General features: G+C 39.6%; 1 protein-coding gene across 1 annotated transcript in view; it reads left to right on the forward strand.

Annotated features, from left to right (window-relative positions):
* slc17a8 (solute carrier family 17 member 8) overlaps positions 1-13,709 on the forward strand; it is a 97,226-nt gene that overhangs the window by 39,322 nt on the left and 44,195 nt on the right. The window contains exon 3 of the mRNA XM_039760540.1: positions 5,126-5,244. Within this exon, the coding sequence (XP_039616474.1) occupies positions 5,126-5,244 (119 nt within the window). The remainder of the gene's footprint in view (positions 1-5,125; positions 5,245-13,709) is intronic.

Raw genomic sequence — 13,709 nt, forward strand, 5'->3', positions numbered from 1 at the left:
ACTGCATGAGCATGAGCGAAATTCTTGTGCCACAGTTGCACTGATGTATAAACACAGTAACTACAATAAATAAGACTAGTAAAAGATAAATAAATGAATAAATAAACAGCATAAGACATAAATAAATATAGTAAGAGTTTAAAAAATGCAATAACTATATGCAGTAAAAATTCAGTAGCTGATTAAGTAGGTTGAAAAAAAATTATTACAAACCAATGGATTTTCCAGCTGTTTTAACTACAGTAGTTTCAACTCCAGCCACATTAGCACTTGTGCATTCAGCTACTTGAGTGATTACAACTGCAATCTGAGTAAATTGTATCATTACAAATCAAGTATGTTTTTTAATCAGGGGTGGCTACAAGAGGTAATCTACTGTATGTAGGGACCTATTGATTGCTCAATGTATCTTAAACAAGAGTTAGTTTGTTAATTAGCCTCGTTTCCATCATCTTCCAAAGCTGCATCCCCACCTGTTATAAAGCTTCCTCCATTTCTGTCTATCCTGCGTCACATTCTCTGGGTTTCTGTCTCTTGCTTCATCTATTACCATTTGTTTCCACCATTTTCTTGGCCATCCTGCTCTTCTCCTTCCTTCATGTTTCCACTCTTCTTGTTACCATTGAGCCATCCATGCGCTATACATGTCCTGCCTATCTTATCATTCACAGTACACCTAATTCACTCAGCTCCATTTGACCAGTCTTTTCTCTCACATCCTCATTACTAATTATTCTTGGCCATCTTGTTCCTATAATCTGTCTCAAGCATCTTCAGTCCGACATATTCTGTCTTCTCTTAATTGCTTGGCGAAATGTCCAGCTTTCAGCTGCATACAAGGCTACTGGCACTACTAGCACATTGTAAGCTCTTAATTTTACTCACAGTTTGATGTTTCTGTGCTGCAAAAATCCTCTTTCTGACATAACAAATACTGTCAAAACTAATCTCTCTGTCACGTCCATCTCAGTGCCACCTTTCACTTCTTAAACAAGAAGATCTAGGAAATTGGTAATACATTTAACTACAATGAAAATGTCCCCGGCAGAAGTTGCAGCTAAGAAATTACAGTTATAACTGTATTTATGAATATTATCTGCATTATAATAATGAATAGCTACAATACACAACTCTAAAAGATTTATTAAGATTTATTCAAAATCGGTAATACCCAAAATGGTGAGCCCTTAAACTTAAGCAAACATTTTAACAATGAATTATTAAAAGTAAACTTAGAAATAAATTTTTCCCATAAACCAGGTCCAACTGTGGCTGCAGGTTTTTGTTCTAATCCAATTACTTAATGAAAACTCAACTGCAGTAGAAGCACATGTTGCTCGAGCAACTTTTTTTTCATTCATTTGAATTGTCCTTCTTGTTAAGCTTCCCCACCCTTAATTGCTTATTTTAGTCTTAAACAGCTACTTTCATTGGTTTAAATTGCTTCTTGTTTTCTTAACCAACTATCGATTAACAATGAAATGCAAATGACAAAAGAACCAGCAGTCCACCATCTAACTCCTTTCCATCAGAGTGTATTTGTCATGACGTATCTGTTTTAGTAAAATATTTGAAAAGAAATGGATAGAAAAAGTGAAGGGCTGAGAATTCATATCAATGATATACTCTCCACTATAAGAAAGATGTGGCATAGCAGAATCAAAGTGTCAAAATTAAATAACAAGTTTTGTTACCAAGCAAGGATTAGCTTTTAATTAAGAAATTTGGTTGGAACAAAAGATCTATAGCAACTGTGGCCCTCCAGAACTGAACCCAAGGACCCCTGCTTTAGACCTTGGTTGCACTAACTCAAATAAATGTAAAAGCGACTGTTTGGTTGTCCTTTCGCTCACAATGAAGTGGTGTTTTTGAACACTGAAAACATATCGTTTTGAAAGCATTGTCCAAAGTGTGTAATTTTGGCTCTCAGGTAGCAATGTGGATGGGGAGAACAGGGGTTTTTAAAAAGCAGTGACATGTAATTGTCATGATATCAGTCACGGACGGACTTCAGGCTGCCCTGTTAATTCCCTTTAGTGATTTCACCCTTAGTGTGAGGATTGGTATTTTCTACCTTCTTTGCATTTGCCAACAAGTACTGTACTGTGTTTTGAAACCCTCAAGTATTTTGCTGCATTTCCAAGGCTTTAGCAACCTTAATCTCACTTGTATCCTTTAAAAGCAGCCCAGACATTCTGCTTAGATTTTTCCTCATTCCTTTTGACTTTGGGTTTGCAAGTCGTGTATTTGTCCAATAAACCACACATGCTCAATAGCTAAGATGTATGCATTTTCAGTGGTCTGCATGGATGAAAAACGTTTAGAAAACTGTGGAAATACTAGTGTGGATAGAAAACAATGAAATAGTATTTTCAGATTTATCCCTGTTATTGAGCACTAAGCCTTAGATCTGCTCAGAAAAAGGGACCAAAAACAAAAGGAATGAACACGAAAGCAGGGAAGTCCCCTTCTGCATAAACAGGGGCCCTAAAACACTGGCAAGCAAACACAACATATAATTCAACATTTAAGAGGAACAATTTAGCAAACCATCAACTAAATAAATTATAAATGCAGTGGATTGATTACAACAAATAAGGTAAGAAATACGAAAGGGAACAAATTACATCAAATAACATACTATAAAACATGGGGAAAAACAAATAAAATAAAATCAAAAGAACAAGTTCTAGCAGGGGATGTCAAACTTGTAATTGCTGTGCTACTTTCAGTAAGCCATCCATTCATTATCCAACCCGCTATATCCTAACAACAGGGTCATGGGGATCTGCTGGAGCCAATCCCAGCCAACACAGGGCACAAGGCAGGAAACAAACCCCAGGCAGGGCGCCAGCCCACTGCAGACTTTCAGTAATAAATAATTTTTAAATAAGCCAGAAATCAGTTAAATTTGATACTTTACACATTAACATTGTCAGAGACGGCTGGGGAGGCGACACGGCCGGGACGCCCAGGAGGACAGTGTGGAGGGCTTGCGCCTTCCCCAGACCATGTGGGGGCGACCGCCCTGGTTTCTTTGGGGACCACGGGTAGGTAGCTTGGAAGCTCAACCCTGTAGGGGCCTGTGGTCACTGCCAGGGGGTGCCCCCTTGCCTTTGGAGCCCTGGACCTCAGCACTTCCGCCACACCCGGAGGTGCTAGGGGGGAAGAAGAGCAGGGACACCCGGAGTGCTTCCAGGGATACAGCCAGCACTTCCGCCACACTGGGGTGTGTCGGTGGGAGATTGCCAGGAGACACCTGGAGCACATCCGGGTGTGGATAAAAAGGGGCCGCCTCCCTCCATTCAAGGCTGAAGTCGGGTGAGGAGAGGACGAAGCAGGAGAAGAGAGAGTGGAGGCGGCCGAAGAGAAAGGCAAAGAGTGTGAGAGGCCTGGACTTTGGGGAAGTCTTGGGGTTTGTGTGGCACGTATTGACTTTTGTATATAGTGTGAACTGTAAAAGAAACGTGTTGTGGTGAATTTGCCATGTCTTCCTGTCTGTGTCCAGGGCTTAGTCCACAACATACTTAAAAAAGACACTGTTCCAAACAGATTTGACATGTTATAATGCATATAATTAAATATTTACTAAAAATGAAATTGCTATAAATGAATTTGTACATTTTAAGTGAGGTAAAAACAAAACAGAAAATAGATAGCAAACAAGTCCCATCACAGAAATACCCATTCCTCACAGGTGGCGCAGTGGTAGTGCTGCTGCTGCTTTGCAGTAAGGAGACTGCGGAAGATTGTGGGTTTGCTTCCCGGTTCCTCCCTGTGTGGATAGCGCTTTGAGTACTGAGAAAAGCGCTATATAAATGTAATGAATTATTATTATTAAAGATGGAGGTGTTCACATCTGCGCTTTAAATTCTCTGCAAGTGAATCCTTATTACAGATGTGGTCAGGAGACCCTGTCAAGTTCTTCTGAGATACTTTCAAACTATACATGACATGGTGAGAGACAAGCCGGTGCTCACGGCTGACTGGAGTCAGGGCTAATGCTCTGGACTAGCAGTGTCCGAACCGGAGAAGAAACAGACGACTCTGTCACCACATTTGAACAAGAAATATTTACAGGACAGATACATTTGAAAGAAAAAAACTGAAGTGAATTCCACTCTGAAAAAATAAACAGCAGGTTAGAGACACATTTTGGATGTTGGCTGTTCATCAGTTGTCATTACTGTCTAATGATATTGAATGATAACAATTCCAGGTTTAAGTAAACGCTACACATCCCCAGAAATTAGGCGAACAGCATAATATGTGACAATTCATAGTACTGCCTATGTCAAATATAGGAATCCTTTAATCCAGTGTGAATAATCTAAAAGAATTTTTTATAGAGAAGAAACACGATTTATGGCTTTGCATCTTCATCTTTATGGATAAAATTACAAGGCTACTGTATTTTAAATTACTTTTTCAACTATTAATGTTTTATTTTATTCATTTGAAAAGCAATGCTTTAAGGTACCTTAATGTAAATGCTTACTATAAAGGGTGGTGTATTGAATACAAATGCATATATTGATTACAATTTTAACAGATTTTTCACAAATCAAAAAAAAAAAAATCCTACTGAATGTCATTTTTTATTAACACATATTGTGCTATTAAATGGTAGATTACAAAATAAACTTCAAGTAGCAGTTTGCAGTTTTTGTTGTGTAACTATCCTTCATTTTCTGCTTTTCATTTTCTACCACTCGTGCCTTCTTATTGAGTGATTGTGAGTATGTGAGTCCAAAGACCTTGTTTTATAAAGAAGCACATAAAGGCCAAAAAGGCATACAGTTAAAAAAAATTTAAAATATGGAAAAGCCATTAAATAAAGTTAAGGGAAAGCTTGAATGCTCAAAGCAAGAGAAACAGATGCAAGAGATACTAGCAAGAAGAATGAGAGGCGAGTCAGCGATGAAGGACCCATGGAAGTGAGGATGTTAAATATAAATTGCTGTCAGAGTAAATATTAAACAAGGGACTTGGTGGCAGGTGTGGTTGAGGGTGAGATAAGACACATTTCTGGCAAACGAAGATCTACTATTTAGTTGCGAAAGTAGTGCTTCATATGGTTGTGCCCATTCTAATGTATCTTTTTCACATTTCTTATATTTTACAGCCTGCACAGTTTAACTGGGATCCAGAAACAGTGGGTCTGATTCATGGCTCTTTTTTCTGGGGCTATATTGTGACGCAGATCCCAGGAGGCTTCATTTCTAACAAATTGGCTGCTAATAGGTAAGTATTGCATTAATCCATCCACCCATGGTCTGAATACATTACTAATATTATCTGGCCAACAATGTCATTCTAGCTAATTAGACTCAAACTAAACCTCATCTTTTTTTAATTTAATTTGTGTAACTGATATACAGTAGTTCTATATGCTAAAGTCCCCCCCTCCTTATAAATTACATTGCCATAAGTAGGTGGTAATTCTTTTTCCTATAACTAAACCAAGAATGAGATTAAACACTTCAATTACTGACATCTCAGCAGCTTAGTGGCAGGGTACTTAGCACTGCTACCATACAGCTCCAGGCAGTGTGGCATAGTGGTTAAGACTTTGGACTTTAAACCCTGCAGTTGTGGGTTCAAATCCTGCTACTGACTCTCAGTGACCATCGGCAAGTCATTTGACCTGCCTGTGCTCTACCTGGAACACCAAAAGAAGTGTAACCAACTGTATTGTAAATGTTGCAGGTCACCTTAGATAAAGGTGTCAGCCAAGAATCCTCTTTAATAAAACCTCTGTGTGCGTCCAGGTGTCCGTGTGTGTGTATCTTCTGGTGAAGTGCGCATGTGCGGGGCCACACAGCACGTGTTCAGTTTCTTCCTGTGCAGAGAGAGAGACAGACACATACACACACAGAGGTCCGCGCTTAAGAGAGAAACACACACTTTTCTTGGTTGTTTATTAGATTACGAATATTTCAAATGTTCACTTTTTTTCCCTGTGTTTAAAACTCATTAAAAAAATTTGTTTACAGCGATCGGGTCGTAAGGCTATAGCGCGAACTCTTGCAGTGTTAGTTTTCTCTGTTGTTCAAGGTTTTCTTAGTGTTATTCAATGTTTTTACATTTAGTTTTTTACTATTACACTGTGCATTCTATGGTATAATTAACTATATTTGTGCTTAAAAACTTAAAAAAATATATATTTACTGTGAAGGACAGCCGGGTCCCATGCCCAGCATAGACGCCCCTGCTACTTATGTTCCGGGGGAGCTGCCATGGGCAGTCCAATACCTCCCACGGTGACTCCCCTACTGCCCGCAGGGCTCCATGGGAGATGGAGTCCTCCACAGCTTGGTTGGGGCCCGGCGTGGCCGCTAGGGGGAGCTGCCTGCTTCCCACAGCCCTGCTGGACGAGATTTCAGCCCCACCCGGAGGTGCAATCGGAACCAGGTGGTTAATCACCTGGAACGCTTCCGGGTGGGCTATAAAAGGGCCCAGCTACCACCACTCAGGGAGCCAGAGTTGGGAGGAAGAAGGAGACAAAGCTTGCCTGGGAGTAGTGGTGGAGAATTGTTAGTTTGTGCTTTGGGACTGTGTTTGGGCTGTGTGGCACGGGGAAGACGTGTCACACAGCTGAAGAAAAAATAAAGCCTGTGTGGTTTTGTACACGTCGCCTATGCGTGGTCTGTGCCGGGTCGGGCGCTATATAGCACCTTTTACATTACATACAGTTCATACGGTCTGGAACGGATTAATTGTATTTACATACAGTCCTATTGGGGAAATTACTTCGGTTCGTGAACCGAGGTTCCACTGTATTACTGTCAGACAAAATTACAGGCATTTTACAGAAATACCAACCAGTATTACTGAAAGAGAAAATTAAAGGCACACAATACAGTGACGCATATTACAGCCACATACAAGGTCCCTTGCCATTTAATATAGACTGTTCATACAAATGTTTATGCACTACTGTTCTAGCACCCGTTATTGTAACGGGCTTAATGTCTAGTTGACATATAAACTCCATGTGACTGGTGGTAGGGAACCAGAGCAACCTCACAAGAATAGTTGGGGTACCAACCCAGTAGCCCATTTCTTTATTTTGAAACAAAAAACAAAACTGTGCACAATGGTTAAACAAAAATAGAGGCTGACCACGAAATCAGCTGTCACTGGGTCTCTTTGATCTGCTTTGATCATTGTGTTCTGAATTTCGCATGGGAGCTTGTTTATTGTCAACTCCAGGTCTTGAATGAGATGACACCTTTCAGGGACATTCCTTTCTATGGCGTCATAATTGCCCCCACTGGGTGTCTTGTTGGAGTAGTGGGGTAAAGAGAAGATACCTCTAGCTCAGGGGTCTCCAACTCTAATTCTAGAATGCTACTTTGGCTTCAGGTTTTTTATTCTAATCCTTTTCTTAATTAGTGACTAGTTTTGCTGCTAATTAACTTCCTTTCCCTTCCTTTTAATTGACTTGTTTTTTAATGTGCAGTCCTTATGCCAACAGATGCCCAACTAAGTCAGGGCCTCAAACTCCAACAATTTTCACTCCAATCAGTTTTTTTTATTACAGAAGAAGCTGATGCTTGTTCTTAATTAAAACCATTATCTAAATCCATCACCCGTTCCTGCTGTCGTTCTGACACGGCAGACATTTCCAGAACTGTTGATTTTCTTTTTTCTAAGAGCACTGGCAAATTGTTTGGTGGACTTGAGGAAAACAACATTACTAAGAACTTCACCTTTCTTTATTTTCAGAAATTGATGGGCACTGGTTAGCTGATGATGTGTTTGCTCGTTTTGCATCCCATTATGCTTTTGTTTGGTGCCCAAAGAGGCCGCTCGCTTTTACCAGAACAAACACGCTGTCTTTGGCATGTGGAAGAGGGCAGCAACAATTCAAAGACAGAGGTGTGGTAAACAAAACAGAAGAGAAAGGGTGGATTTAAATTCTTAAGGGGTGCAAACGTTTAAAAAAGGAACGGAGCAGATTTTAATACACATAGTTTAGTTGAGCAGCATTTAGAAGACAGCATGACATTTTTTTAGAACATGTTTACTGTAAAAAAAAAATTCATGACAGAAATGACATCACGCATACCTGCTAAACAGCAAACGCTTTAATATTAGTGTTATTAGGGGACAAACACACAAGTTTGTAATGTTTGAATTTAAGGTGTTTTACAGATCCTGTTGATTCTGCACTTTGGCTAATTGGTGCAAGAATTTTTTCCGGTGAGAAGGATTGCACCTGACAGTTGTTACATCATCTAGTTTTATTGCTGCTAGCCGATGTGGTGCTGCATATTTTTAAAGTGTTTATATTAAGTTTATAATAAGTTGATGTTACATGTTATACATGTTTATATTATGTTGATGAAAAATATTTAGACTGTGGTCACTGCTCATGAAGTCAGTATAATACTAAAATGACTAAAACGAGAATGGCTAAAGAGCCAGGAGCACTTGCTGGTCAGACAAAATGTTATGCTTATAATATTTCAGTTTTTTGCAAAAGTGTTTTAATCACAGTAGTTGTAGACCAGTAGTAAAACTATAAGTGGTGTGATTCCCACTGATTTTTATTATTAAACACTCCCTACTGCATAGTAATACATTTTATATTTTGAAAACTATTTTTAAGGTAGCCCATTTAAAAGACACAAGAGTTAAAGTGTTCAGGTTCTTAAACAAAACTCATAAGTACAGTGTGCACTTTTCATCCGCTTAATATAAATGTGCATTGTGGACGCTGGCCCGGACACACACAGATGGACATCGTTGTTTCACCCAACACACTGTTTATTTACAAATATTTACAAGTTTATCGTGCACTCACAAACCCCAGTGCCTCCTGCACCGATTCCCCCAATGTCCAGGCCACACAGTTTTACTGCCTTTCTCCTGGCCGCCTCTAGTCCTCCCTCCAGCTCCGTCCTCTTCCACCCAACTTCTGCCGATGACTGGAGGAAGGCGGCCCCTTAAATGGGAACCCGGATTGGCTCCAGCTTCTTCCCGGCATTCCTCTGTAGCCACGCCCCAGTGTGGCGGAAGTGCCGGCTGCGCACCCGGAAGCCGTCCGGGTGTCCCCTGTCGTCTTCCGCTGGGCTTCCAAGCCCTTTACCCGAGGCCACCAACATAACCAGGACGGACGCCCCCTCTCGGTCTGGAGGAGGCACAATCCCTCCTCCGGTCCTCCTGGGCGTCCCGGCCGGGGACCACAGCATGTTACTTTAAAAATATACAACGTCACATCTGAATCAAATGATCGGGCAGCTGCAATAAAACTAGACTATACCACATTGCTACTTGCGTCAGATGCCATCTTCTTGTTGTTGTTCTTGTCTTTGGTTGTTTAAGACTCCGTTCGCTTTTTAATATTTTATGCATCACATCATTTCTGGCATGAATATTAATTTCTGGCAAACATTTTCTAATACATTCTACTCAGCAGTGTTTATTAAAACTTTTTCTGTCCCCTGTTTTTAAAAATTTGCATCCATTTTGAATTGTAAACACACCCCTTCTCTTAGGTTTGCTGCACGTCTTGTCTTTGAATCATTGCTTCCCACTTGCACACGTTGTATGTTCTGTTATAAACATGCAGCTTCTTTGCACTTCTCGGCCATCATAGTTTGGCTACTAATTAAGGAAAAAATAAATAATTAAGGGGTCTGAGTCGTAAATAGCAAGTCAATTAAAATTAAGGCAAGGGAGTTAATTAGCAGCAAAAGACTGGTGACTTATTAAGAAAAGGGTTACAATGAAAACCTTCAGCAACTGTAGCCCTTCAGTTGGAGACCCCTGGTGTAGCTTACCTCAGTCAAGCCTGGTAGATGATCCTCAGGTGCACATGTGTGACAATGGATTCTCATCTGTATTTATTTTATGTGTTCTCCCTTTGTCTGTATAGATCTTCTCCCACGTCACAAAGATCTGCACGTTAAGTTGTTGTTGCTTTTTATGGTTAACAGTTTGTTTTTCTACAATTCTTAAATGTTTTTTCTACTTACTGGGAAATGCCCCATCATATCTCTTCCACATCCTTCAAATGTTTAACTCATATGAAGCTTTGTCTAAATATGAAATCACTTGGTCCAAATTGTATTTCTTTTAGTTTTTGAGTATACATTTTTAATTTCAGTTGTTTCCATTTTTCACTCAGCCTTTCCTTACATTTTAACACAGCAAAAGGTAACAAATCCTTTTTCAGTCATTTTTTTCATTGTTCATTAATGATAATAATGGAGTTCAGGAGGTTGCATCAGGTTGAAGGACACCTGGCCTCCTGTCTAGGTTGGCACTACAAATACATCAAACTTTCACAAAGAAGTCCCAAAGACAAGTGGACATTTATCTCCTTTCTGTCTTGGGATCATCAGCAAGTATTTTTGCTAAGAATTATAACGGGTGACACACAAAACTATACCTGATGAAAGAAAAAAAAAAACGTTCATGGAGAGTCACATTTCTTAAACATATGGCTAAAAAGCAAAGACAAAATTATGCAAGTTAAGTGAAAGACAATTGTTCAAGTTGCTTGAAGTTTATAAAATATATCTGTGAAGAAAGTAAACTTAGACCAAGGGAAGGTCCTAGTATCCACATTACACACCAATAATTCAAACCTACTAAATTAAAAGAACAGTTAAAGCAACAGAGCACCTTTACCAGAACTGTTTTGTAAAATATGCTGATACAGAATTATTGAGGGCAGATACAGGGCTCTGTCATGGGTCCGATGTCCTGTGTGTTTGAGTCCATTTCCTGCTCATTGTCAGTCTGGTATCTGTAGACAATAAAACAATATTGGGGCTGATCACCGATGGAGACGAGTCTGATAACAGGGTGGAGGTATGAAGACTGGCAGACTGGTGCATAGAGAATAACTTGATACTTAACACCAAAAAAACTAAAGAACTGATTCTTGATTTCAGGAAGAAGCAGGCTGGTTATTGGCCACTGTGTATGAACAGCGACAGAGTGGAGGGAGTCTCTAGATGTAGGATCTTGGGTAACTACATCTCAGAAGATCTCACACGAACAATAAACACAAACTCAATGGTTAAAAAAGCACAAGTGACAGAAACCTCATGAAGCTTGATCTGTCACAAAAGCTTCTGGTGTCTTTCTATTTTTGCTCCATTGAGAGTGTCCTTACTCATGGGATTCACTTGTGGTTGGTAACAGCTCAGGAGCTGACAAAAAGGCTCTAAACGAATCATAAAAACAGCAGAGAAAACTACCAACACACCTTGGAAGACACCTACAGCTCTTGGTCTGTGGAAGACATCCAGCATCATGAAGGACTTGTATCACCCAGCACATGAACTATTCGAACTTCTCCCCTCATGTAAGATATGTAGGTCCCATTAGAGCGCAGACCACAAATCTGATGGACAGTTTCTACCCCAGAATTATTACTACACTCAATTCTGTACTGAAATCACACACCTTATTGACAAAAATTGTAAAATATCATATCCTTTATTATTATTTATTTATCTTAACTTGTGCAATATTAAAAAAAAATGTGCATATACTGCCAATTGTGTAATGTGTGAGCTGTATAGAAAATATTAGATATTAGATGTGTGGTTTTTAATAGTATGGTTTTGAGCATCATTTTTTTCAGGTAGTGTACCAGAATCTCATTGCATGTGTTATGCAATGACAACAAAGGAAACTTGCTTTAGCTTTATCTTATCTAATCTTCTCCCCATGTTTGCGTGGATGTTCCCTGCCACCTCCTTAAACACATGTCAATTTGATTGGTGAAGATAATATGTCATGTTAGATACTCCATCAGATATGTGTTAAATATGTGTTAAAACAACAAAATCACTTTAAAAACACAGCAAATGATGCCTTTATCTATTGAGGACAGGCTTGTCACTCTATAAATCTACTAATACTATGTAATATGTAATAAAATAGGGTGAAATGACACCTTTTATTGGCCAGTAAAAGGTGTCATTTCACCCTGCTTTCTCCTGTATCAATCTATGGCTAACACGGTACAACACTCTACTGCTATGTAATATGTAACAAAGACTTAACTACATATTAATTTTTGAATTACTAATTTATATTTTATATAAATGCTATAATTTTCAAATAGTATTTCTTATTTATTCATTACTAAGATACATGTCAGTTCATATTTTGTTGTGTTATATAACATCAGCAGTTTCTGTGGTCATACTGGTTAATAATATTTGTTACAGAAATTAATGTGCTGGAAACATCTAGCCGAGGTTTCTGTTTCATGCTGAGTTCACCTCTTACTTCAGACAGAATTTTTCTTATGCACAGAGTGAGGACAGAGACATTAAGCCTGAATGGACCCTGCTCAAGACCCCAACTGTGGAAACGTCTGCTAAAAGCTGAGGTTTAAGGCAGACAGGGGATGCCATGTCAGCAATCCTAGGGCTCAATGGTGATCACCAAAAGTGTGGGAAACTGTTAGACTGAAGAAGGTGGCCTTCAGAGGATCTACTGATTTAATTCGGAGGTATCAACAGAGGCAAAAATTGTTTGTGGAGGCAAATGCTTAAGCATGAGATGAGTTTGGAGAAGTCACTTAGAAAAACTATTGGATAGCCTCAAGGATTTTCTGGCAAATGCTCAGACTGTTGAGCAGGGATGGAGAGGTTCTGACCTCATCTGGGGAAATTCTCGAGTGGTAGAAGTAACACTTCAAGGAACTGCTCACCTTGGTGGGCATGTCCTTATCAGGAGGCAGCAATGGACACATCTGGTTGGGGGTGAATACTGTCACTATTCCTGAAGTCACTATGGTGGTCCAAAGACTACATGGTTGTAGGGCTACTGGGGTGGTTGAGATCGCCTGGAGATGTTGAAAACACTGGACATTGTTGGTACAGCCTGACTAACGCATCTATTTTGTGTTGCATGGAAGGCGGTTAAAGTACCCTTGAACTGGCAGAGTGGTGTGGTGTTCCTCATATATAAGGAAATTGACCAATTTTCCAATTCAATTACAGAGGGACCACATTTCTCAGCCTTACAGATAAGGCCTATGTCAGGGTGTTGGCTGAGAGACTCTGTTCAATTTTTGAATTTAAGACATGGGTGCATGGGAGTATGATAAAAGAGACTACCTGTGTTTTTTTAGATTTGGAGAAACCATATGACTATGTCACTTGATTGTGTTAGAGATGCTGCAGTAATATGAGGTAACAGGGCCGCTCCTACTGTTTGTATTATTCATTTCCTATATGAATGCAGTGAGAACTGTGCTTGAATACATGGTGTTAATTCAAATCTGTTTGTTTATGGAATCGGACTTCATCAAGTCTATGTCTTATCACCAATTGTGTTTGTGGTTTTGATGGAAAAGATATCAAGGTGCAGATGAGAATGTTAGGGTGTCTTGTTGGGAAAGCTAGCGTAGCACTGTTGCTCTATGCAGATAATATTATTTGCTTTGCCCCATCTGACTGTGTCTTTCACCACACACTTGAGTGATTTGCTGCCAAGTGTGAAGTGTCAGGGATAAGGACTAGCATCTCTAAGTTTGAGGTCAATTATCTCCAACAGAGAAGTTCAAGGATCATGTTTATGAGTGATGGTAGAAGGAGATGTGAGATTGACAGGTGGTTTGGAGTAGTAGCAGCAGTACTGTGAGCTCTGTACTGTTCTGTGCTGGTGAAGAAGGAGCTAAGTCTAAGGACAAGACCCTTAGTTTACTAGTCAGTCTACATCCTTGTCCT

This window comes from Polypterus senegalus, chromosome 8 (assembly GCF_016835505.1).
Source record: "Polypterus senegalus isolate Bchr_013 chromosome 8, ASM1683550v1, whole genome shotgun sequence".
NCBI lineage: Eukaryota > Metazoa > Chordata > Cladistia > Polypteriformes > Polypteridae > Polypterus > Polypterus senegalus.